Genomic DNA, 27904 nt, shown 5'->3' on the forward strand with positions numbered 1-27904 from the left:
GTATGAGGAGTTGAGACATAGAAAAAGCTATTGCAACTAAGATCCCACGTTCAGTCTTCAAGCGCTGCCCTTGGAAGGCAGGAAATGACCATGTGGAAGAGCCATGAACGAGAAGTAGGAGGGTACAGAGAGAAGACCTTCCTTCAAAACCAAAACCATCCCACCAGAAATACATTCTTTCAGCATGTGAATCCTGGCTTAAATGCAATCACAAAACTGAAGAACAGACTACTCCCTTTTCCCACTTCCACCCTCCTTTCCTCCCTCCCCTCTGCGGTCCTGGTTTGAACTGTGAAATGCCCCTGGGGAAGCTGTCCTATTAGTGTCCTATGGGCACCATCTCTGCCACCACGGGGGTGTCTCCAAACATTAAAAGAGTAGTTCCTGTCTATAAGCTCTGAGGAAGACTGGAGTTTCCAAGAAGCAGCCATTCATTTGAGGTTTAAAAGTACCAGCTACCCTATGACCCAGCAATTGCACTACTGGGTATTTACCCCAAAGACACAGATGTAGTGAAAAGAAGGGGCACCTGTACCCCAATGTTTATAGCAGCAATGTCCACAATAGCCAAACTGTGGAAGGAGCCGAGATGCCCTTCAACAGACGAATGGATAAAGAAGATGTGGTCCATATATACAATGGACTATTACTCAGCCATTAGAAAGGATGAATACCCACCATTCACATCGACATGGATGGGACTGGAGGAGATGATGCTAAGTGAAATAAGTGAAGTAGAGAAAGACAATTATCATATGGTTTCACTTATTTGTGGAACATAAGGAATAGCATGGAGGACATCAGGAGAAGGAAGGGAAAAATGAAGGGGGGCAGAAATCAGAGGGGGAAATGAACTATGAGAGACTATGGACTCTGAGAAACAAACTGAGGGTTTTAGAGGGGAGGAGGGTGGGGGGGTTGGGTTAGCCCAGTGATGGGTATTAAGGAGGGCACATATTGCATGGAGCACTGGGTGTTATATGCAAACAATGAATCATGGATCACTACATCAAGAACTAATGATGTACTGTATGGTACTAACATAACATAATAAAAAAAAAATTATAAACAAAATAAAAATATAAGTACCAGCTAGAGACTTTACCCAGATAACTTCCAGTACTTTCACCACAGTCATCTTGGATTTTCCTTTCCACACTGAGAACCGTGCGGATACATTAGCCTCCTGGATGCCACATCCCTGGTTTGCCAGTGCACTCACTGCACCACCGTCTTTCTCTCTAAGCCAGGCATTTTGCTGTGCTGGCACAAGGCATGCTGCTTCCCAAAAGAGATCAGAATCCAGGGAGAATTAAAAGAGGATAGAGTTATAACACAGTAAACTCCATGAAACATAGAGAAGCTTCATGAGAGTGGGGACCCTTGACAGCCTCCCTACACCCCCCATCAGTACCCCCAGTGTCCAGCTTGGTGCCTGGCACATGCTAGAGACTTCATAAATATTTGGCAAGAGGGAGAGTGGAGAGAGGAAAGGGAGAAAGAAGAGGGAAAAGGAGAAACAAAATAAAAAGGACTGAGCTTGTTATCCCAAGAAATAATGGTGTCCTCCATCTAAATCTAGGCCCTTTGATGACAAGCCTCCCTACCTACAATGAGTTTTTAGTGTGGGTACCTGGAGGGCAAGTTGTTCATTCTTTGAACCGGAATCCCATTTTTTAGTAGATGGGATTTAGAGATTTGCTCTCAGTAAAGTTCTGAAGGAGACCATGAAAGTAACAAAATCTCCCTGTTTTGGTTATCAGTGGAAGTGTAATGCATGCCCATGGACCCTTTTAAACTAATCCTCCAAGTAAATTGCTGTCTGGTCACGATGGGCTATGGAAATGTGGAATCCCTGCCTAGATGAATCAGCAAGTAATTGCAAAACTGTTATTTAAATTTAAGCCTTTTCTTCTTCCCAATTTTGGTCACTGAGAATGTGATTTCATATCCAAAAATGAAATCAAGGAACAGCAAATTATCTGAATAATTATGCCAGAATTACCCAAACACTTTTGTTCCTTTGAATACTGGTAATTCAGGACTAGGCAATTGAGGGATTCAGGGAGGCTTATCCTGATATTATTCAAATAAATGCCTCAAGTATACACTCGGCTCTAATCATGCTGGGTTTTGTCCTGCAGAAAGTGTTCCTTTTTAGTGTTCTTGACCACAACACCCCTTATATTAAAGCAAAAATACTCTGTTAATGTCTAAATGATGATATCATCCTTAAACTACAACCTAAGCGTTCTTTTTAACTTTTATTGGTTTTTCATTTACTTTTTTGTCGAAGTGCTGTAGGTATCTATAACAGTCATGTTAGCGTTCTAACAAAAATTGGCTCTCCACTGCCCAACCTACCCTGTTCTGTATTCCCACTCCCCTGAATCAACCACTTGGCTTTCTTTCAGATGTATTCTCTAGTATTCTGTATTGCCAGATCACATGCTCATACAGATATTCAACTTTAGATATTCTCTCTGTTACCTATTGGCATTCCACTATAGAAGGTAAAATGATAGCTAACACTTATAAAGCATTTACAGTGTACCAAAGAATATTCTAGGCGCCATATGCATATTAACTGTTTTAACCTTCACAGTAACACAATAGGGTAGATACTATTATTATCAGATTTTGCAGATTGGAAGTCAAGGCACAGAGAGATTATGTATCTTGCCCAAGTTTGTACAGCAATGATAAAAATAAATTAGGGAGCCAGGATTCCAAAAATCTATATTCTCCACAAAGAACCAAACTTGTCTAGCTCTATTGTAGCATTCAGCACTGCCCCCTACCCCCAAACACACACACACACACCTGCTTCCTCTTCCCACCATTATTAATACAGTTTTATCTCTCTTGGGTTAAATTAGTATTTGGTGTTTATTATTACTATGGCTGTCTAAATATTAATCACACTAGGTCCATGCATTTCCTTTCTAATTATAACTTTACATTTTGGGGGGAGAAAGTAATTTTTGCTTCTCGAATTTACAATTCATTTCTAAACACTTCACAGGAGACAGAATCCTTCCTTCAGCACATTCAGACAAATCAGGTGTCTCTCAGTTTGTTCAAGGAGCAACCTCTTTCCTCCTGCCCCAGTCTGGACTGCTGCTATCTGGCAGGGCTATACAGCTGTCTTCCTGGTGTTTCTCCCATACATTATTCTGGGAATTGCTTCTGCTTCTCTCCTGTGTAGAGCCCTATTTCCTGAATCTGTCTTTTCCCATTTAGGGTTTATGCTCTTGTTTTGGTAAACACATCTTCCCATCTTTAGGTGAATGGGTGCTAAATTTGTTGAGACCTTGTCTGTCTGAAAGGATCTTCATTTTGCCCTCATCCTGAATTAGGTGTGTTTGGCTAGGTATAGAATTCTATGTAGGAAACAATTTTCCCTCAGAATCTTGAACACATTGTTTCATTTTCTTCTTGCTTCTAATGTGTCTTTTGCAAAGCTCCATTCCTCTCTAATTGCAAATCCCTTGGAAGCTATTATGATTTTCTCTTTATCCCCAGTATTTTGATTTCCTGATGCTTTGTCATGATGCTATTTTCATTCCTGACATGTGGGCACTCAGCAGGCTTTTTCAGTCTGGAAAGCTATGTGCTACAGTTCTGGGAAATGTTTTTGTACAATTTCTTTGAAAGTTTTCTCCATTCCAATTTCTCTGATCACTCTTTCTGGAAATCATGTTATTGTAATGTTGGACACACTGAATCAATCCTCAGATTTGCTAACTATTTTTCTATATTTATCCATACTTTTGCTTTTTCTAGTTCTTTTAGGAAAGAACTGACCTGTACCTTCCAACCTTTCTAATTTTTTATTTTTGCTATAATAGTGTTAATTTCTAAAATACTTCGTTGGTTTTCTCTGTTTCCTCTTTGTAGCATTATACATGCAGGACTTACTTAAATTTTACAGTCAAGTACAAATGTATATTTTTTTCTTTTCTTCCTTTTTGCAGTAAAAATGGTGTGTGATACAGTTTTGCTTCTTGCTCTTCTTCATCTAACACAATGAAGGTCTTTATGTATTAGTATATAGTTTCTTTATTCTTTTACATAGCTACATATTATTTCACTGTATGAATGTCTTATTTTTAACCTTTCATTTTATTGAGATTCTCGCCTTCTTTTGACTTATAACAGCTCTTTATATATTACATACTAGGAAGACTAACCCTTTATAATATGAATTGCAGACATTTCCCCAGTTTTTCTTTTCTTGTTAAAGATGTTCAAAGTTCTCATTGTCTCCCTATGTTATCTCTATTCACTTTGACTTCCATTTCTCTGTTTATTTTGGTCCTGTCTTTCATAGTAGCACTTTCCTCAAATATCTGATGATCTCCAACTCATTTATATTCACTAAAGCTGAATGGAAGCTCCGACTTTATGGGTGAGGCTTATGGACTGGTAGATGCTGTTTCACACGAACTGGTGAGGACGGGGCTCTTTTGTTGGGGAAGTCCCTGTCAGTATTTGTAGGTCTTTTCTCTTGGCCAGTTCATTTCTCAAGTTAAGGAAACTCCAGTTTTCTGCTAGGGCCCATAACCTGAGTGCCAAGCATTCATGAGTCAGACTAAAGGGAGGTGGGTTGAGAATCATATTCTCACTTTCTCACTTCGGGAGACTTTCATTTAATCTTCTGGTTTCCACCCCCTTTAGCTGAATTCAGAGTCTCTCTGGCTCATGCCTTGTAAATTGTAACCTCCAGTCTTCTTTCAGTGGGAAAGAGATATATACCTAGCTACATTTGGTCAGGGAGGTAATCTGGGATATGAATTGCTACTTCCAAAAATTTTTCAAATAATCTTCCCATTTTCAGCACCCACTCAGCACCCACTGTCACCTTCAGAAATACATGATGCTTTTGGTTTCTGTATCTTGCAGCACAAATCAGTTTGTTGCGTTCCCTGCCCATAGGCTTAGATTTCTGCATCTTCAACTCTGCTAAATCAACTCCACATGCCCGTTCACCTTCTTGTTTCTGAAATAGTGTTGGTATTTTGTCTATTATCATCCCCTCTCACTTCCCTTATTCATTTAGGTTTATGCCTTTCTTATTTCTTTACTTTCCTTTTAGTGTTGTTTTGTAAGAATAGGGTGATGAATGTATGTATTTAATCCACCATGTTTAATTGAAAGTCCCTAGAACATCTTTTAGCCAACCAGGTTTTTCTTGCCCCTTCTTCCCTTTCTTGCCCGTAGACACTCTCTAAAGTTCTATTCAGGGGCACCTGGCTGGCTCAGTTGCTAAAGCTTGCAACTCTTGATCTCAGGGTCATAAGCTCGAGCCCCACATTGGGTGTAGAGATTACTTAAAATAAAATCTTAAAAAAATTAATAAGGTTCTGTTCAGAGGAATAAATAAAGTAAGAATAAAGTAAGAATTAGAACATTCAGGCTGGGATGAGGATCAAATATTTACTGGAACACTGAGAATAGACTACATGGTCTTTGTAAGCAAGCACGATTTGAGGCCATAAAATCCCACTTGAGGCTCTCCATCCAAATATGTCCTCATGTTAGCAAGTAGCATTAACGGAAACACTTTGTTTTTGTCTGATGTAGCAACAAGAAGGAATTTATTAATATGTAGGCTGGCCCACCTTCAGGAGATGACTCCTCTCTGGAACATTTTTGTACCCAGAATGTGAGTAATATCTCATGAAAACGAATGCATCTACCCAGAAGGGAATTCACTTACACAGCACAACTGTTCCAAGGCTTAAGCTGGTATTTCTTTACATAGGCTTACTAGGTATCAGATCCTGGGGGCAACAAACAGCATTACTTTTTCCTGTTTTTTTCTTTTTCCCCTAGACTTACCTACTTATGATCTTCCAACAGTAATCACCCAAAAAAAGTGTCTTCTTTGAACGATTAAGACTTGAGCTTATTGGACATTAAAGATGTCACCAACGAATCCATGTCAATAAAATATAAACATCTCTTGTTTCCACTCGACCAGCATTACTATACTTACTATCTTATTTGACGCGACTTTAACTTGAATTTGATGAAATTCGCTTGACTAGAATCTTGCCTGGATTCCAATCAGCATGATTGAGAAATGACTTCCAGAGCTGAATTAAAAAGTGTTGGCTAAGTGTGTGTTATTACATGACTATAGCTTTTATTGTTTAAAGAGTGGTTTGTATGAAAAGAAAATAATTTGCCTACTGGAATGAAGTGTTCCTCAGTGTGGTTTGTATGAGGATAGTTTCCATGTTTGGTGAGCTGTTTAGTGCTGTTGTCTTGTAACTTGACCATAGTTTTATCTAATTCTGGTCTTTATGGTTTTTCTTCTGCTTAGGCATAATGACATCAATAGAAAGATGAAGAAATCCTACAGCATAAAGCACAATGCTGAGCCAGAGTCAAAAGAACTCTTCTTGTAAATCACTTTTTTCTTATCTCTCATTGCCCCCCTTTGGACACCATTGGAAATTTCTGGACTATCCACTGTGGAAATAGAATCATGAGAACCAATGCCTCACCAGCAGAAGAACAATATCAGGATGCCTTAAATTTATAGTAGTAGACTATATAATACACATTTTTGGGTGATATTTGTATATAGAACTTGTTTCTAAAGAGATGACGTTTAAAAGCATGATTGGGCCAATGTATGTTTTTTAAGATTGAATTGGTTCAGCTTACCCACACAATGTCCACCTAAAGCCACTGGCACCATCTTGTCTTTCGTCAGTTGCATGAGTGTTTGCTAATGTTGATTGAACTTTCCTTTCCCAGTAAAATGGGCAGTTTGGGCTCAGCTCCTCAATGAGACCAGGTCAGTGGTATTGTTTTCTGTCAAGAGTGTTTTTTCTGTCATTTCTACTTTTTGTATAAAGGAAATAAAACAATGTTAACAGCACCTAGAAGCTTGGGGCACCTACTTTCTAATAAGCCTGTGATGTTCTGCTTTCTAAGAGACCTTGAGACTATTTTGATTGCTGATATTTTATTTCAGGAACAAACTGCCCGGTTTAGCTATTTTCCCATAGGGGTGAAATAAAACATTCTAGTTTTCATTAAGCACTAAAGGATCAGACAAGTATATAAAGTAAGTCAATTCCTTCTGTCTTCTCAAATCCCAGCATTGACATGAGAAAATACTAATGACATCTAAGGATTCAGCCCCTGTTTGGGTCACTTTTTCTGTCAAGAACACATTATGAGACCTGTCTAATCCCTTTAGGAGACAGTGTGGAGCCTGAGTTTATAACAACCCTATTGTTGATATAGCTCTTTCAGTCCATGTAAGCAGTAAGTTCCAGATGGTTTCGTCCTATCATGTAAAAAAATATTTCTGTTGAAACTTCAAGAGTTTTATTTTCAAAGTGTTGGCACGGCCCATAAGAGGCCTGTCAAATCTTAGTTTGGAAATTGAATGTGTTCTTACCAGTAGGAGGGAGCCCTATATGTTACTCACAGTTATGAGCAGTGTTACTGCCATCAAATGTGGACCATTCCATATCCTGGTGGACACAAGAGGCCAAGGTACTGAGTTAGGAGGAAATCTTGCATATATGGGTGACAAACTTGGCCTGACAAATTTGAGCTTGACAAGATGCAGTGAGGTATAGAAGAAGGACCTAATATTCAAGTACCTTTTAGGTACCAGCCACACTTATGTAGAGATATTACTACTACCATTTTATAGCTTAGCAAATTAAACTTCAGAAAGCTTTAAATCCTATGTCCAAAGTAATACTACTTGTAAATAGCAGACTTGGCTCGGGCCCAGGTTTGCTCATTATTCCCACTGGACTAGCCTATCGGTCCTGCACAATGCCATATCTTTAGTGCATTACCCACTGGACTAGTATACAGGGATCATGAGTTGTGTTGGCTCTACTTCTGGGTGACTCTTGGGTCTTGGGTAAGGAACATTGCCTCCTCGAGAAATCTGGAAAAGGGCGAGACTGGCCTGCATGCACAGTTCAGAGGTAAGTTCCTTTCGACCTACAGAGCAACATGTCTAGGAATTCAACCAATTTGTTCTGTCCATGTTTGGGTCCTCTGAGTTCCTGTCATTAGAGCCCAGTGCCCTGCGTGGTTCTGCGTTGCTCACATTGTCTTCTCGAATGAGATGCCCTATTCTGAATTTGGCCCCTTGGCCTCAAGGACCCTCTCTGCTTCTTCACATTTCATTGCTGGGTCCTACTGTTACAATTCTAATAGAGAATATATGGCCAGCATCTGTGAAGATTCTCGTGCTTTCTGCTTGGTACAGAAGAGGTGACACTCACGCCACACGTGAGCCAAGCTTTTGGACTTAGTTATAGAATGAGGCTTGCAAGGGAAAGGGACCCACAGAGTGCTCTCTCTGTTCCCCAGCAGCCCCAGCTTTGTTCTTAGACTGGGTTTTTAAACTTAAAAGTTGAAGGGGTGGGGTGGCGTTCTGCAGAGATTTTACAAGCCAAACACAGAGTTCCCAATTAAACGTAGCAGAGAAAACCAAGAGTTTGAAAGAAAAGGATGCTACCTTGACATAGAAAACTGGCAATTCGATTGTTTATTGACACAAGCATTTGTGTACTAAGAGTACTAAGAGTACTAGGCCCTGCAGAGCAAATAATTAAAAAAAAAAAAAAGGCAAAACAGGAAAATTCAAGTACATTCAGATGAGCCAAATTGCCGAGACAATGCATTCTGTGTTTATTGATGTTGTTAGGACACTAAAAATGCTGATCCTTAAATCACGCATGTACACCATCTTTACCATCCAAGTTCTTTATGAAATGGATAAATTATGCTTGCTTGAAATAAATAGAAATGATGTGTTCCTTACCACAAGCTCAGTTGTGTGCAGAATTTATAAAATGAAAACACAGACTCTTATTTCTTCACAGAAATGAAGACACACATGTTAAAGAAAGAGAGAGTGTGTTTCCTTCAAGTAAGCGGAACTTTGGGGCCCCTGCCCCACTCCATCCCACTGGGCTAGTAAAATGAGTGAAGCTCTATCTGCCTGCCTAATTACATGCAGCAGAGCTGGAAACTCAGCCCCACTGTAAAAAAAAACTCTCTCAGCATCTGTCAACGTCTTTTAAAGACTGGCTGCTTTTATGTCACTAAAGGGACTCATTTTGCCAAAGTTCAACACATCAAATTAAGAACATTTCTTAGAAAAGATAACAAAATACCAAACCTTCACCACTTTGAATGGATTGAATGCCCATTCGTTATTCTTATAAAACATTAGTACCAAGACCTCAACTCTAAGAAGAAACTTCTAGATGTGCATCATGGGGTTAGGAGTGGGTATGAAGACTCTCAAAGGGTATCTATCTTCATGTAAATTTTGAAAATTTTTTTCTCAAAGCAAATATTTGCAGGCTGGATGGTACAGGCTAGAGGAAATAACTATAAAATATTTAAATAATTCCCTGAAGGACTCCTTGATACGAAATGCGTTAAATGTTCTCTCTTCAGGAGCCACCTATGTGTGTAATCTGAGTTAACTGATACAGCCAAGTAAGAATAAGGGATCCATGGCAATGGAGGTGATACCATGTCCCCATGTGAAAATGGAGTTTGTGCTGTCTATTGCCCTGAAACTAATTTGTTGATGGGTCTCTCTCTATAAGTCCCATGTTATCTCTGATTTTATTTCCCTTTATTCTTCATTGCATAGTTCAATGTAACTTTTTGAGCGCCTGATTCCTGTCTCCTAACAAAACCCTATGTTCATTGATCTCCACAAGAATCTTTGTCGCCTCTCATAGATGGTGGTTAGTAAATACCTATCGTCAATTTTTGTCAATATTTTTCAACTTCTGCTACCCTTATATCCATCTTAGTTTCTTCTCATTTCTTCCCCATTCTTCTACCCCTTCCTCTTCCTCTTCTCTTTTTCTCTCTCTCCTTCCCTCCCTTACTCTCTTTCCTCTGCTGACACCTCCACTCTCCATTTTTCCCCTTTGTCTGCCCTAGGTTCCCAAGATCTGGAAACCCTTTTTATGGGGTTTCCTTGGAAGAAGCCTGGCAAAGGAATTGCAGTAAGTAGAAATGTACTGGACCCATACTTACAATGAAAAATCCTCTCTCCCTTCTTGCCACAGTGTGTAAACAGAACGGCATCTTTCTATATGCTGATGTGGTCATCAGACTCTGATTGAGCCCATGCCAAGGATGGGGCCCCGGGCTAGGCACTCTCTTGGAATAAAAACCACTCAGAAGTTGGTATTAACCACGGTGGGGGCATACAAGGATACATAAGTTAACAAATTGTGTATTTGGAGGGACACATGGGTAAAAGTATTGTAATTGGTTCATAGCTTACAGTTCTCAAACTTTGCTATACATTAGAATCACCTGGGGGAGCTTTTAAAAATCTGATGTCCAGGGGCACCTGGGTGGCTCAGGTGGTTAAGCATCCAACTCTTGATTTCGGCTCAGGTCATGATCTCCAGGTCATGGGATCAAGCCCCGTGTTGGGCTCTGCACTCAGTGCAAAGTCTGCTTGGGATTTTCCTTCTCCCTCTGCCCTTCCCTCCCTGCTAAAAAAAAATAAAAAATAAAAAATCTATGTCCATGCCAACCCTATAATAAATGTAACTCTCTGGGTAGAACCCAGACATCAGTATTTGTAAAAACTCCCCTCACAATTCCAAAAAGGCAACCAAGCTTTAACACTAACACCTCACTACTCAAAGTGTGGCCAGAAAACATTAGCATTGACATCAGCTGGGAGCATATCAGAAATGCAGAATCATCTGACACTGACCATGGCCTCTACTTCTAATTTTGTGAGGCTGTGAACTGTCTATTGAGACAAAAAAAGACCCTTCCTCAAGGAGAGGGGAAGAATGATGATGAGCCCCTAAACCTAGAGTCAGATTTGAAGAGGGTATTAGGTGTTTTCTGGAAATACCACATTATATTCTTCTGTTTAGTGTGTCCATAAGTTTAATGTGTATATATGGAAATCCTATTCCATACTATAATCTCATATGCAGAAATTCAAAATCATATAATTATAGAAAGTGAGGTTTTTTTTCTGGATGGGAGAGGTAAAAGAGAGCACCATAATGTTTCAAGAAAGGATGAGGCCATTGCACTTTTTAAATCATGCTGAGGGTAGCTTTTCCATTGTTATTTCTCAAAGTTCTCTAAAATCTGGATGTATGAAACCAAATCACCAAGAAGCTACCCATCTGGCAAGGGCATAAGGAAGACAAAATACAGTCAAGCAATGACTAAAACCATTCCCAGAACCACTCCTCAACCACCACTGTGGGGGCTTCCCATATATGCCAGCAAGACACACGACTTCATGATTTTATGACTTCAAGACACAGTGCAGTGCTATACTGTATGCCAAAGACATTCCTTTGTTTACACAACACACACACAGACACACATGAACACACAGTGAATGTCTGCCTTGTGCACAGCTCTGTCCCAAGCGGCAGAAAGGCAAGCATAAATCTAGGGTAATGAATGCATATTGCTTTTGATGAAATGTGGAAAGTCTGAGTTCAACTGGATAAATTTTTTGTGATGTTGTGCCCATAGTCGCATTAATATTTTATAACTATATTTCTTGTCTTTCTATGGAATCCATTTCATGCAGTTGTTCAGCGCATGAGGAACAAGGAAGGAAGGATTTAAATTCTATTATTTGTGGTTGGCCGAGCTAGCTGTCTTCTCAATATCCTTTCTCTCTTTCTTCCCAATTAAGAGAAGCCAGTTAAATGTTCTCAGGTAAAATGACTTTACCAAATGCCCTGGAAATTAGGAACGGTCATGTGACTCAGTTTGGCTAATGAAAAGTCAGTAGAGATCCTATAGCACTTCAGAAAATGTTGGAGAGAAAGAAGCTTGCCTGGCCTTTATCTTTTGTGGCTTCTGCTTTCCCCTCTGGGGCAGAGCAGTGCCTCTTGCAGCCATGAGAACAGAAGTTACCTGCCAAAAAGGGACTAGAAGAAAAGAGAAAGACCCTGGTTCCATGAGAAGATGTGCAGGCTTATGGACTGTCTCCCAAATTATTTGAGTAAAATAAGCCCTTTTCTTTTTTTTATTTTTTTTTATTTTTAAAGATTTTATTTATTTGACAGAGAGAGACACAGTGAGAGAGGGAACACAAGCAGGGGTAGTGGGAGAGGGAGAAGCAGGCTTTCCGCTGAGCAGGGAGCCCGATGCGGGGCTTGATCCCAGGACCCTGGGATCATGACCTGAGCCGAAGGCAAACAAAAATAAGCCCTTTTCATTGACTAAGTCCCTTGTAGCTGGCTTCTGGTAGGAGCAGCCAAATATAAAACCAAACTGATGGACTCATCCTACAGAATAAAGAGTATACATCCAGGTTATGGGAATAAAGCAGCATGTCACAAATGATACTCTGTTGACCATCAGGTCTGGGAGATATTTTAGCTGTGCTTCAGGATTAAAGTATGTCTTGCTAGTTTGGCAAACAGTGCCTAGAAAATCCCTTGATCGATTGTGATGGACCACTTTCAAAGTCTGGGACTTAATCCCCCTCATTGGTGGCTACTGGTGTAGCCCTCAGGTGTTAGCTTCCTCAGGGAATTGCCCTTGGCGGAGAAAGCCACCATGCCCAAGAGCACACCCCTTCTGAGGACAGCTTGGATCCAGTGAGTGATCAGTGTCGGGGTGTAGGGTCCCAGCCCCTCACCCAATGGGAGACAACTCCAAAAAGCCATCCCAGGTCCAGTGTTCCCCATGGCTTTCACCCTACTTCCTCCTCCACTTTATCCTGCGCTCCTTCTCTCCCTGCCCTCCCCTCTTCTTGTCTTCCTTAGGTGTTGATCCCAGGAGCCATCTGTAGTAAACTTCCTACACACTAATCACCAGGTCAGAGTCTCTCTACCAGGGAGCTCAATCTGTGACAGCATATTAGCCTAGACAAGTCTCGAAGAATCTCAGAATACAAAAGCGACTCGTTCAATTGTGTTGGGTGCTTCAACAGATTTGTAAACCAGAGGATGTTTCCTTTGGAATGCTTGTCACGTTCTCCATTTCTCTTAATAGGAGTATGGGTCCTAGTGGGGTCAATTTTAGATCATTGTACATATATGGAATTTATTATGATTAAGGGCCAGTGTTACATCAAAATGTATGTGTTGGGGCACGACTGTTGAGCCAAATTAAAAAAGAATACAACCAAACTTATGTTCTATTCTAATACAACTTTGTTTGTATGCTAATAATCTCAAATTGATACTTAGCCCATGGGCATTACAACTGGATCACTCCATTCCCAGGGTCCCTTCCACAGGCTACAGGCCCAGACATCATCCATCAACCTCATTTCACTCCTGGGGGTTGAACTCCATCCTAAGTCCCCAAGGAAGTGTCCTCTCTGAACTATGACATTTATCAAAAATCAATATAAGAAATGGCCATACAGAAAAAAGAAGTTGCTATCTACATTTTTATAAAACTGTTATTGAAACCATCATATATTTTAAAAGTCAGTGGCTTTATAAGGGACCATAAAAGAAATTCTTCTTAAAGTTAGTTCTGGGGGAGGGGGGGGAATCTGCTTGTATAGAAAAGCTGGCATGCTTCTTTTTATTAGCTAATAAGAACCTTATATAACTTGTGTTTTCCTTTTTGTCTTGGCTGCCAGGAAAAGGTCAAAAGTAAAGTTTGTATTCAATCTCAGTAGCAATCCTTAGCTTCGTTTTTTCTAGCTGTACCCATGCCAACTTCACCCCGTTCCTTTGTCCTTAATTCTTTATGCTTTGTTTTTTGAAATATATTTCACAGATAGCATCATATAAATTGAAAGCATTGTATACATTGATCCTTTTTCATGGTTGAAATACATCTGAGTCTTCTATTATAAGTCCCTGCTAGTCCTGAAAAGTAAGTGGGCTGAAATATATATGTTTCTTTGGGTTTTTTTTCTCACCTTACCCCCCTGGCTGCTCAGTCCCTTTATTTACCTGATGTGAAAACCCAAAACAACATATGTGCAATACAATGCTGATTCAAAGCATAAGACAACTTTTAGCTTCAAGTTGCACATTAGCTTTCAATGATGGGAGAAGTCCTAGACACACATATGTAAAGGGCAAAACAGAAACAATATGTGGGGTGGAGGCTTAGGAGACAATGTTGTTGAGAGGTGGGAGTAATCACTTTGACTCTGACTTTGGCTGAGGCCAGGCAGGTGCCCTGTAAGGTTTGCTTTTCATAAAGGTGGACAAATACACTCAGGTGCCGTGATTGGCTACCCTAGTCCCCAGGGAATGCTATTATCAAAATGATACACATCTGAACACAACGTTACATATCCACAGCCAAACGGGCTGACTGCAGCCTGTCCAACTCTGAGAATCTTGTATAATGTTCAGTCTGCCCCGAACTTGATCAAGCAGGATTTTCTTACCCAGAGGCAGGTGAGCAGAGATTGAGAAGTGAGTTCTCTGTATAATTCCACTTGTCTTCTTGCTCTCAGATGCAGGGCCACGGTCCTAGAGCCTTCACTGTGACCCTGCCTGTGAGCTTCTATGGGACGTGCCTCCCACTCCAATTTGACGATCACCCCAGGGCCACACTTCTCCCCATGTTTTCTTGGACAGTTAGCTGGGGGACTCTTCTAAGGGACGGTGGTGGCCTGGGACTCCCCTTTACCTTGCCACCATTTCTCCACAATATGGTGTGGTTCGAGGCTCTTCCTATGTGATTCCCTCCTTCTCTCTCTCCTTCCCCATGTGTCAGCCCTGCATCCCAGTCTGAAGGCTCTCCCTGCCACCTCCTTCCCTCTCCCCTTTATTTTTCAGAGGCATGTCCCTCAAGGAAGCTCTTGCACATCTAATCCCATTTTGGTGGCTGCTTTTCAGGCCTTAACTGACAAACTCCTTCACCTTCCTCCTATGTCTTCCTTTTACTTCCCCTGGCACTCCATTCCAAATTCAGTTTCCTCTTGGCTTTAGCACTCAGCATGGGCTATCCTCCTCTCTTTGCCCTGCTAGGCAGGGTGCAGTGTGGGGTGAGGATGGTGCCTAAGATCTTACAGGTGGTAGTAGGTAAGGCAACGGGTCTTCTCATAGCAAAGATGAACTTGGTGCTACTATGGACATTGTCTATAACTTATGCTGAGTCTTGATTTCCTTCCATACCATGAATTACATCACAAAAAGCCATATTCCATTCTCTTGGGCCCCGTAAGTTCCAGACACAGGACAAGGTCTTGGCTTGGTGGGAGAAAGAGAGTGGCTGGTGGGGCAGGGAGAGGTGGTATGTAATGGGAGAAAACTTACCCTGTAATACAGGTAAAGCACATTATCTGAGTTCGAAGAAAATTAGAGTCCCTGAGAGGTGAAGAGAACTTCTGTTTCACATGAAGCTCCCCTCCCCAGTGTTTTTTGGTTGTTCTCTTTGCATCTATTGCCCATGGTTCAAAAAATCTTGCTTTTCAGGGGCACCTGTATGGCTCAGTTGGTTAAGCGTCTGACTCATGATTTCAGCTCAGGTCATGATCTCACAGTCCTGAGATCAAGCCCTGAGCTCTGGGCATGGAGTTGGCTTAAGATTCTCCCTCTCCTTCTGTCTCTGCCCCTCCCCCTGCTTGTGCTCACTCACTCGCTCTCTCCTTCTCTGAAATAAATAAATAAATAAATAAATAAATAAATAAATAAATAAATAAATAAATAAATAAATAAATAAATAATAAAATCTTTAAAAAAAACTTGCTTTTCACAGGTGACTAACTCACACTCCCTTCTCTCACCTCAGGTTTCTCCTTCACATCATCAGTCTCCCTATGTAGGTTAATTTAGCACGAAGAACACATAAGCGAATTACTCAAGTTACTCATCACTGTAGAATTTATTTCCCTTGTGTTCATCTTTATTGAAAGAGATGTATTTTTAAACAGAAACATATTTAAAATTTTCATAAACTTGCTACAGGCAGTAAATTGCAGGTACAGGGAGTAGTAAATATTTGGTTAAATTGCGAAGTTACTGGTTGTTATGTTCCTAATGGTGGTTGCCTCTCCCAACCCACGTGCAAGATGTATAGTCACAGCCAATTTCCAAAACCTGTAGAGACTTCGAGGAGAAAAGCACCATTCTATTTGTGCCTTATCTGAATAGATGCCTGGCATCCTGGCTGCAAACTTCCAGGTTTATCTGAATCTGCACACACACCTGCGAGAAAAGCCCTGTGATGTCACATTCCCAACACTTGCTAGATTGTTATGACAAGTCTCCAGCAGGAAGCAATTTATCCTTAAGTTTCAGAGTGGTCAGGAGAGGATGGAAAGCCCTTCTTGCTGCTTGTATCTACAAGAGCAGCTTTCCAAGGGAATTCCGAACCATTGTTCCTTCCCAGGCTGACATTGTGACAAACTAGGAAAAATCACACCTCTGATTTCAGCGCCATGTTGCTAGAATTTGTCTTCGCCCTGTGGACCTTTAAAAATACTTAATTTGAATATCCTTCAGCCTCCTTCCAGACAAGTTTCAGAGGCTGAGCTTCCTCTCCTGTGTCCCTTCTGTTTTTCAGACACACCACAGCCTGCACGACACAAAATGTGCAGCAACAGAATTTCTTGACTGGCTACCTAATTAAGTAAATCTCCTTGCCTGGAGGAAATGAGGTTAAAATAACATTGAGGTCCGTGCCTACACCTGCAAAAGAGAAAAAAATTAAAAATCACGGCTGAAAATGCCCTCTCTTGTGCAATGCATATTGCAGAAGTCTGTCAGATGAAGCTTCAAACACAGACTAGCATTTTCCAAAACACAAGCTCAGACCCTGAAGTCTTCTTCAATGTTGCAGGTCTGGGTGATGTTCGTTCCTGGAGGGTTATGCTGGTAGAAACCATCACCACAGAAGTGGCTTTCCCAATGCTGCCTGCGAAGGTATCTTCTTAATGGAAGGTAAGAGCACCATTTCCTCTGCTTTTCAGTAATGAACACCTGGAAAGGAAAAGCATGGTACTCTGAGGAGAGATCTGAGAGGTCGGCCACCTCCCAGCACTTGCTAGAAGGGGCACGTGCACACCATCCCAGATAAGGGAAGCATGGACTATGTTTCTTAACCCTCCAGAGGAGATTCCACCATACCTCTAAGGAACTTTTCAGAGTTAAGTGTATGGCAGCCATTTCTTCTACTTCTTTCTACTCATTTGAGTGGGCCCACCTTCTGAGAAAAGTTCCCGTTCAGACTGACCCAGTTGACCATGACAAGTACCCAATACAGTGCAAATAGAGAAAGAGAGAGAAAGAATCAGCCCTGGAAGTAGATAATTGGAAGAGAGAAATTAGATAGCATGTCGAGTGCTAAGTCTAAGCATTGGCATTTCATTTTTCAACCATAAAAGTACCAAAATATATCCCCTCAGGAAGCCATGTTTTACTAGCATATATGGGGTTCAATCAGATGAGAATTACTTTAAAGGTAATAAATTGCTCATATTCCTCTTGACCCAGGGAATAAATAATCGTGAAGGACAGACTTCTTGGGGTCATACAACATTTTGTTGGTGTGTTTGTAATAATTCAATATTGAAGACATCGCACCTACCTAGCCAATACTGACAAATTCATACTCAACAGCCAGCTCTATCAGACCCCTGGTGACAGATCCTCTTGAATGAATTTAGTATATATAGTACAGCTAACATCTAGTTTAGGTACACCTCTCTGCCTCCCAGTTACCACAAAAATCTATTACATTGGAATTACCTGGTTTGTTTCCATATTAGTGTGTGACATCTAATACGGCTTGGTAACATGATTTCCCATATTTTCAGGGCATAAACGTTTATGGGAAAAACTTGAGATGTGTACAAGGTTTTGGACATGTGACTCATATAAACTGGAATAAGAGCGTTGTTGCTAAAACCTAGGGTTTGCTTTGAAGCCTCATCACAGTGTTCCTGGGAAACCATTAAGCAAAATGCCCTGAAGGATAGGAAAAATTGCATTGAGCAATAAAATGTCAACAAACTACAGAATTTGAACATCAAGCACTTTCATCTAAACATGCCCTTCTCTCCTTTCACTTGGCAGGGGTTTCGTTTTTAAAAAGTAATAAACTCTAGACTCCAGTTGACCTGAGGATGTGTTTAAGAAACCCAACCCTAGAGCCAGAAGCATTATGACCTTTAATGTAGACTCCCCACCTCAGAAAAACCATAGAAGGAGAAATATAAACAGAAAAGGAGAACAGAAATCTATGTCTCAATTGTCTACGTCTTGGATTTTTTTTTTTTTTTTTTGAAGAGGGTACACAACAAAACTCCCAGCCAGAAGGAACAATCTTAAATCTGTTTAAACAGGTGTCCAGTACTTAGTGTCTCACGAAGAGCAAATTAATATAACCATAGCACAGTTTAAGAAGGATATGAACAAGGAAAACCTATCCACAAGCCTGTGTAATCTTATAAACCTGGGCCAGACACAGTTTGGTCTTAAGAGCAGGACTGCAGTCAAGAAAATAGCTTCTCATAACCAAAAGTAATTTCAATAACTCAAACCCTTTCTTTAGGTTTCCTGAGAACCATAAAGGGGATCCAGATTCAAAGGCCATAACAATATTTATGAAAACCTCCTTTCTTCTTCTTCCTCTCCCCATCACATTGGGTGCCAATCCAGAGCCCTTCCATTCACAATTCCCCGTAATTGCTCTCCACACATCATGCTCCTCTTTCTGCCTGTCCTCACGATTTTCTGTATCACTTCATCATGTATATGGACCTTACCTCTCTCATAGCAGAAAACAAAATTCCTCTTTGTAAGAAGGAAAACAATCAGGAGATTGATCTGGTAATTGGAGAATTCTCTTTCGCTGGATAGGGGAGGGGAAGAGATGGCAATCATCCCACATTCATAATTTATCCCAACGTAACTGTGTCATGAGTTAAAAACTACTGGTAAGGGAGGCCTATATCTTCAGTATATCCTTGAAACTGAGACCCAAAGAATCTGAGAGACATGATGTGGGTACATTGTGTTTGCATATTTCTAGAGAGAATGTTCGCCTAGAAAAATTCATGGGCATTAAAGCACAGAGAAGAAGATCTCTGTTCTATTCCTCAAAAGAATGGAATTTTGTTTTGGAAGGACAAATCTGACAGGTTACCAAGGGGAGGTCTAGAATTTCTTAGAGAAAGAAGTGCAAGGAGGTGTCATGCGCACTGCGAAAGGTCACACAGTTTGGAGTAGTAAGTCAGGAATTGCCTGTACGTGACTGACATGAGTTTTCTCATAGGTTCTGTCCTACCATATCAGAGGTGGTGAACCCAAATTCCATAAGAGTCAAGCCATGTCCTAATCAAGCAGCATGGACGAGGTAGGAGCTAGGAAACATGGAAAGAGCCTGCCCTATCTAAAGTAATTACTCCTTTCCCACTAATTCTTATCATGTAGGAATGTTGGCTTAGTATTGCCAGATTCCCACTTATCCAGGAGAACATGAAAATCCACATGCTGTATGTAAGACCTTCCCCCTGCAATCTTGGATGTTGGCAGTTGACTATTTTCCACCTCTATGAATGCCAAATTGCCATGCCTAAGGACTGATGCAGCCCAAAGACCACAATTACTCTGGGGGAAAAAACCATGTAGAAAATATAGGCTCAGGTCCAAGAAGTCGGTATCAAAATAGGAACATACCTTGAAAGAGGATCCCCTTACATAACAATTCCACTTTTAGAAAACTATACAACGAAAATTCTTAACTACACAAAAACTAATATATGAGGATATTTATCACAACAATTTGTAACTGGAAAATGGAAACAACTAAGTTATCCAACAATAGAGGCCTAGTTTAAATAAATTTTGTATGATATATCCATAATGTACTAAACTCTGCACAAAAAATGCTGCAGAAAATTATCAGAAAGTTCTTGATTTACTGTTAAGTCAACAAGCAGGTTACAAATAGAGTATAATTCCATTTCATTATATGCTTATATGTTTATGTGTATATATTCTGCTCAAAGTAGAAGTTACAAAGGAAATTAGGAAAAAGCTTTAAAGTGAAAAATAGTGAGGGACACCTGGGTGGCTCAGTCGGTTAAGCATCTGCCTTTGGCTCAGGTCATGATCCCAGGCTCCCTGGGAGCCTGCTTCTCCATCTCCCACTGCCTGCCACTCCCCCGCTGTGCTCTCTCTCTCTCTCTGTGTCAAATAAATAAATAAAATCTTAAAAAAAAATAGTGAAAACACAATATATCAACATCTGTGGGATGCAGCAACAGCAATGCCAAGTGGCAAACTTTTAAATTTTAGTGCTATATTAGAAAAGAAGAGAAGTTTTAAATTACTTATGTAAGTTTCCACATTAAGAAGCTGTAAAAAGAGGGGCGCCTGGGTGGCTCAGTTGGTTAAGCGACTACCTTCAGCTCAGGTCATGATCCTGGAGTCCCGGGATAGGGTCCCACATCGGGCTCCCTGCTCAGCAGGGAGTCTGCTTCTCCCTCTGATCCTCCCCCTCTCATGCTCTCTGTCTCCCATTCTCTCTCTCAGATAAATAAATAAAATCTTTAAAAAAAAAAAAACTGTAAAAAGAGAAGCATTTAAATCCAAGGTAAATAGAATGAATAATGAAAATAAGAACAGAAATCTAATAAATAAATATTTTAGAAATATTTAAAAAATAAAAACATAAAGATTCTTTTAAAATTTTTTAAAAGAGAAGAAATCGAAGAAAAACAAAATAAAAGAGAAAAATCTACAGGGGGAAAAAAGCTAGTTATTTGAAAAGATTTGTAAAATTGGTAAACCCCAGGCTGATCAAGAAAAAATTTTTTAAAAATCAGTATCAGCAATGAAATAGTCATTTTCACTATAGATCCTATAGCCATTTAAAATGATAATAAGAGAATACTGTGAACAATTCTATGACAATAAATTTAACTTTACAAAAAATGAACAAATTTCTTGGAAGACATAAATTGCCAAAATTGACACAAGAAGAAATAGAACATCTGAATAACCATATTTATGTCATAGAATCCTGTATCTAATATATAAATCAAATTAATGATTTTTTTAAAACTTCAGGAAAATTAGCTTTTAAAAAAATAGCTTCACTGCTTAACTCTATCACACATTTAAGAAATGATGTCGATTTCAAACCATGAGAGACGATGGACTCTGAAAAACAGAGGGTTCTAGAGGGGAGGGGGTGGGAGGATGGGTTGGCCTGGTGATGGGTATTAAGGAGGGCACATCCTGCATGGAGCACTGGGTGTTATGCACAAACAATGAATCATGGAACACTACATCAAAAACTAATGATGTAACGTATGGTGATTAACATAATAAAAAAATTTTTTAAATGTCGATTTCATAGAAACTCAGAAAATCAAGGGGGGGAGAATATTTCTTAATTTATTTTATGTCCCTGATTTTAAAACCAGATAAATACATAAAAAGAAAACCAGATAAATATTCCTTGTGAAAATAGAAGCCAAAAATCTTCAATCAAATTTTAGCAAACTGGAGCTAGCAATACAGAGAATAATACATCTTTACCAAGTGGGGTTTATTTCAGGGACACAAGGTTGATTTTTATAATTTTTAAATCATTTGATATGATGTACCACAATAAGACAATGAAATAGAAAATCATATGATTATATTAATAGATACAGTAAAAGCTTTTGACAAAACTTACTATCCATTCATGAGTAAAAACTTTTAGCCATCAAGGAGAAAAGAAACATTTTTAACATGATAAGGTATGTGAGAACATCCTACATTCTCCATAATGGTGAAAATTTTACTATTTTCCTTAAGATTAAGATGAGTAATAAAGCAAGGATGTGCCATCTAATCACTGTAATTCAAATTGTAATGGAAATCCTGGCCAATATATTAATGCAAGGAAAAGCAATAAAATGTTTGCAACTTGGAAAAGAATAAAATTGTTGTTATTCACAGATGACATGATGGTGTGCATAGAAAATCCTAAGGAATCTACAAAGTAAGCTACTAGAATTAATCAGTGAATTTTGCACAGTCTCAGGATACAAGGTCAAGAAACAAGAATAAATTGCATTTCTATGTATTAGCAGTGAATAATTGCAAAGTGAAATTTTAAAAATATTTTACAATAACATCAAAAACAAGAGGGGCGCCTGGGTGGCTCAGTTGATTAAGTGACTGCCTTTGGCTCAGGTCATGATCCTGGAGTCCCGGGATCGAGTCCCGCATCGGGCTCCCTGCTCGGCAGGGAGTCTGCTTCTCCCTCTGACCCTCCCCCCTCTCATGTACTCACTCTCTCTCATTCTCTCTCTCTCAAATAAATAAATAAAATCTTTAAAAAAAAAAAAACAAGAGACTACTTAGAAAAAAAATTGAACAAAATACATGTAAGACTTACACACTGAAAACTACAAAACAATGCTGAGAGAACTTGAAGACCTAGAAACAAAGGAATAAACATTGTTTACAGATTAAAAAACTCAATATTGTTAAGATGTCAGTTGTCCCAAATCGGCCTGTTGTTTCTATACAATTCCAATGTCTGAAAGGATTTTAGTTTTTCAGAAATTGGCATGTTGATTTCAAAATATATAGGGAAATGCAAAGGACCTGGAAAAGCCAAAATAACTTTGAAAAGGTTGGAGGATTTACACTCCTTAAGTTCAAGATTTGCTGCAAAACTACAAAAATTAAGACCATTGTGTTGGTATATGGATAGATATATAGATATATAGATCAGTGAAGCAGAATAGAGTCCAAAAATAGACCCACGCAAATATACTCAACTGATTTTTTACAAAATTCTCAACCTAATTCAGTGGGAAAAGGATAGAATTTTCAAGTGGCCCTAGGACAGCTGGATATCTGTGTGGATGTGATGGTTAATTTTATGTATCAATTTGGGTGGGTCACAGTGCCCAAGTAAGTAGTCAAACATTATTCTGGATGTTTCTGTTAGGGATTTTGTTTTCATTTTTTGGATGAGATTAATATTTCAGTTGGTGACTCTGAAGCAGATTGCCCTCCCTAATGTGGGTGGGCCTCATCCAATTGGTTGAAAGCTTTAATAGAACAAAAACTGATTTGCCCTGAGAAAAAAGCAATTCTACCGGCAGACAGCCTTTGGACTGGAACTGCAACTCTTCCCTGAGTCCTCCAGCCTCTGCATCAGATTTTGAACTTAACAAACCTCCACGACCACATGAACCCATTCCTGAAGGAAACCTGTGCTCACTCTGTGATTCAGCCAGTCCACCCCTGGGTGTGCCCCCGGTAGAGACAGACGCTCTGAAACTTGAATGCTAGAGCATAATAAAAATGAACTCAAAAAGGATCATAAACCTATATATAAAAGTCTAATATTTGAGGGCACCTGGGTGGCTCAGTCAGTTAAGTGTCTGACTTGATTTCGGTCAGGTCATGATCTCAGGGCTGTGGAATTGAGCCCCACATTGGGCTCCACACTCGGCAGGGAGCCTGCATGAGATTCTTTCCCTCTGTCCCTCTCCCTGCTTGTGCTCTCTCTCTCTCTAAAATAATTTTTTTTTAAATTTAAGTCTAATATTTAAAATTTGTAGAATGAAGCATGGGAAAAATACTTGTGACCTTGGATTGTAAGCAAAGATTTTTCTAGACAGAAAAAAAGATAACTCGGAATTAAGCAAAGTAAAGACTTTCCCTCAGCAAAAGACACCACTAAGATAATAAAAGGTAAGCCATAGACAGCATAAAATATCCACAGTACATATTTCTGACAAGGGATTTAAATCCTGAATATATAAAGGACTGCTACTCAGTTTTAAGAAGATTGGCAAAGTATCTGAACCCATACTTCACAAAAGAAGATAAACACGTGGCACACACTCGAAAAAGTGCTCACCATCATCAGGCATGAGGGAAACGCAAATTAAAGCAACATGAGACTCCCCTGATTGAAACAGCATCTAGTCACTAGAATGGCTAAAATGAAAAAGACAATAATGCCAAGTGTTGTCAAGGACGTCAAGCACTGAGACTCTCTTACGCTGATGGTGGGAATGCAAAATGGCACAGAAAACTGGCACTTCGTTGTGATGTTAAACATACACCAACTATATTAACTCAGGAGAAGTGAAAACCTATCCACAAAAAGCTTAGACCAAAATGTTTACAGAAACTTTATTCATAAATAAAAGAGCCCAAATGTCCATCAACAGGTGAATGGTTAAATCATCATACATTCAAAGAGTGGAACACTACTTAGCAATAGAAAGGAATGAATTTGTGCAAATCCGTGGCAGGAGCCTGACACAAAAGGACATACACTGTGTGATCAAGAACAACCCAAACTAATCTATACTGATGCAAACAAGAGTAGCGTTGGCTGGTGGGTGGATCAGGGCAGTAAGGGGTTTGACTGCAAAGTAGCATGCAGGAAATTTTACATGTGTTGGAAACACTCCGTATCATGACTGGGATGGTGGTTTCATAGATGTATATATTCTTTCAAAAACTCATCAAACTTGTACAGTAAAAGTGATACATTTTATTGCATGTAAATTATACTTTAATAATTGATAAAGTAAATTTTTTTAAAAAACATTTGCTTATGAGACACCTGCGTGGCTCAGCTGGTTAAGTGTCTGCCTTCGACTCAGGTCATGATCCCAGGGTCCTGGGATCGAGCCCCACATCGGGCTTTCTGCTCAGTGCAGGGTCTGCTTGAGATTCTCTCTCCCTCTCCCTCCGCCCCACCCCTCCGCTTGTGCTCTCTCTCAAGTAAATAAAATCTTAAAAAAAAAAATTCACTTAAGACTGTCCCACTCCTGCCCCACAGCTGCTCAAGACCTCTTACATCCGGCAATCTCCACCTGCAAACTCCTAGAAAGCTTTTCTCTGTTTTCCAGGTATCAGCACATACATCCACCAGCCCTTGTCTACTCCCTTAGAAGAGGCCTTTATATAGGAAGTGATCTCACCTCTGGCTGGCTGGGCCTCACAGTCACCTGGGGTATCCATTAAAAAATGCAGGTTCCTGGGTCCTATCCCTGCAAAGTCTGATCATAGGTCTACTTTAAATCCAAGGCAAATGATACAGTGCTGTCCTGTGTTCATTGCTCGCACTCCCAACCACACTAGATTTGAGTCTGCTGCAGGCTCTGTGGAAACTCAATTCCCCCTTGTGTCCAGGGTGGCCCTACTGGACACTGGCCTCACTTTTTAATAACAGCCTCTCTCAAGCTTCACCATCTTAGGGGACAAAATGATGTCATTCTGATCATTTATACAGCAAATGATGAGGGCTCCGAGACAAATTAACAGCTCAGTCTTTTTGTAGGGTCCTCCCCCCTCAGTAACCCCAAGACTCTCTAGGGGAGGAGGTTACATGGATGCAGGAATCAGGCCTACTCATCAGCAAGTGCTTGCCAGGGCATTGGGAACTCACACTTCCCCCTGAGATCCCATATTAAGGATAAAATCCTTTAATGGCACAGTGAAAATGAGGGTCTCTGCTCTGGCTCCATGTCAAGGTGACCCTAAGGGATTCTTACTACTCAACTGTTGTATTAAATCAGAGGACGTTTTTCTGCAGTCTGTGCGACAAGACCCTGGTTAGAAAATTGCTTTGTCTGAAAACCTTTATTTGTTAGTCTGGTCTGATTAGAAAAATCTTGAAGATTGTTGAAGATTGTACCTGCAAACCCACGAATATCAGGATAGGCATGAGGCTGCTCACTTGGGATTTCTACCAAAGCAAGGTTTTGTTTGCTGCCTCCTAGCTTCCAGAGTAACTTTACAGGGACATAGGGTGTGTGTGTGTGTGTGTGTGTGCGTGTGTGTGTGTGTGTGCACGCACATATGGGTATACACAGAAGAATGTATCTGAGACCACAGTTTTTATTCCATCCATTTCAGGTCCTAGAAGACCAGGTAAGACACTGGACCATTTTTTTTTTCAAACTGCAGATGTTCTGTAGGCCTCATGGACCCTTTAATAGAAGTGTTTTTCATCATTTGGGCTGCCATGAGCACCTAGGGAATGGGAACTCTAGCTGGATGAGAAGGCAACAAAATAAATCTCTGTGCGGGGCAGTAGGGCAGTCAGGGAGGGGAAAGATTTAGAAGGCGAATGGCAGCACGAGGAAATTCAATAGCTACAGTCCAATAACTGGGGTGAAAAGTGGACTCAGAAAGGAAGAGGTGGGTTGGAATGCAGAATGCAAGCTTGACCTTCTCTGCAGGTTTGCCTGGCACCCTGGTGACAGCTCTTCACTCTCAAACTTCTCTACACGTTTGCCAACAAGGGCGCTTTGGAAAGTAGGGAGCACACCCTCCATGATTTAACCTAGTTTCCACTATTGAAGAAACCCTCTGAGTCTTTATTATGTCTTTCTGATTCTCTCCAGTGGAAAAGAAAAAAGAAAACAAGCCTACTACTTTGCTAAACATTCCGTCTTATCAGTATGCTCTGGACAGAATTCTCCCTAGTTTAGGATCTCCTAGGAATCCCCAAGGCGTCCTATTTTACTAAACTGATGACGCCTGTAGGATTTTATAGACTCATACAATTTTAGAACTAGAAAGGACATTGGAAATTGAATAGTCCCAACTCTTAATTTGAGGCATTTAATCATTTACATAAAAATATAGATTGTTACGCCCCCTACTATGGAGCCAGGAATCAGAAAGAGCCCGAAACTTGCCCTCAAACACCTCCACGTCCCTCATTTAGCCCCTCTAATTGGTGGCTCTGAATTTCCCTCAATGTGGAGCTGTAAGTTCTTTAGGTAACTACGTGCCATATTCCTTATCTTAATTCCTTGCCTTGTTCCTCAGTTCATCTCCTTTGGACTCTAGCGATAGGTCCTAGGGATACAGTTGTGCATAAAACAGATAAAAATCCTGACCTAGGTGAGTTCATATTCTAGTGGAGAAAACAGTTAACAAAACTAAATACATATGTGCTACACATCAGACACTGATGATAAAAGAAGAAAAATAAGAGGATTGTGATTGAGAGGCTAGCAGTGTGCTTAGATGGAGGGGTTAGGTAGGAAAAGCCTCCCCAGTTGGTGACACTTGAACAGACATGTAAGTGAACTCAGAGAGTGAACCCCGTGGAAATCTGGGACTGGTGTTCCAGGCCCCCAAAAATTCGGAGGTGCAAATGAGTTTGGCATACTGAAGAAACAGCAGAGTGAACGAGGCAGATAGGAAGTGATGTCAGAGATAAAAAGAGGACGGATCATGTACAGGTACAGGGCCTGGAAGGCAACAGAAGAATAACCAGTGATTTTCCAAGGGTAAAGGTGTAATTTGTCCTGCTCCTACCAGACCAAAGGTAACTTGAAGTCACTATAAATTCCTGAAGTCAAACTCTGTCTTTATGATCTCATACAGTCCCAGTCATTGGACAAGATAAAGTAGATTACCAGAGGAAAAGCGGATTGAGAGCAGGATGAGTCATCCCCGAAGGGATTATGATGACTAATACAATTTAAACGGAAAGGTACACATTGAGAGATGTAACTGGGATTTTTTAAACCATGAAATCTGGGATTTTTCAAACCAGGTCCTCATGGAATTATCTTTATCATTTTTTAAATAGGTTTTCCTACTAGAGGTAGAGTCAATTTTTTTTTTTTTTTTACAGATGTGTAAAAAGAAGCCTCTGGAAGGCCAGTCGCTCGTGAGCAATTCCCAAATGGTGAGCCCTCAAGGAACTCATGGTCAGAGGGGAGCCTGGTCTGTCAGCCTTGGGGCGGGGGGGCACCAGTGGCGGGCCAACTGGGCAGAATGAGCTAGTAAATCTGGCACGTCTTAACTTGGGTTGCTATCCAGATTACAGTTCACACTGGTAAAATATAAACAGATCCTATTTTCCACAAAGCAGACAATTTCTCAAGTGAATTTTCAAAACCACTCCTCCCAAAGTGCTGTCTGCCCAGTACCACTACCCAAGAGTGCTGCTCCCTGAG

At 40.3% G+C, this 27904-nt stretch overlaps 1 protein-coding gene across 12 annotated transcripts in view; it reads left to right on the forward strand.

Moving 5' to 3' along the window:
* The window catches only part of SNCAIP (synuclein alpha interacting protein), a 182151-nt gene extending 154533 nt beyond the window's left edge, over nucleotides 1-27618 (forward strand). For 9 of the 12 annotated variants that reach the window (XM_064595815.1, XM_064595820.1, XM_064595819.1 and 6 more), the window contains one exon: nucleotides 6332-6895. In XM_064595815.1, coding sequence (XP_064451885.1) covers nucleotides 6332-6416 — 85 coding nt within the window. In that variant the 3' untranslated portion in view covers nucleotides 6417-6895. The other 3 variants (XR_010412963.1, XM_064595822.1, XM_064595823.1) reach the window with 3 other exon arrangements.
* The last annotated feature ends 286 nt before the right edge of the window (nucleotides 27619-27904 follow it).

Source organism: Mirounga angustirostris, unplaced genomic scaffold (assembly GCF_029215605.1).
Source record: "Mirounga angustirostris isolate CCGP_5_RB_7025 unplaced genomic scaffold, mMirAng1.0.hap1 SCAF_7, whole genome shotgun sequence".
Classification (NCBI taxonomy): Eukaryota; Metazoa; Chordata; class Mammalia; order Carnivora; family Phocidae; genus Mirounga; species Mirounga angustirostris.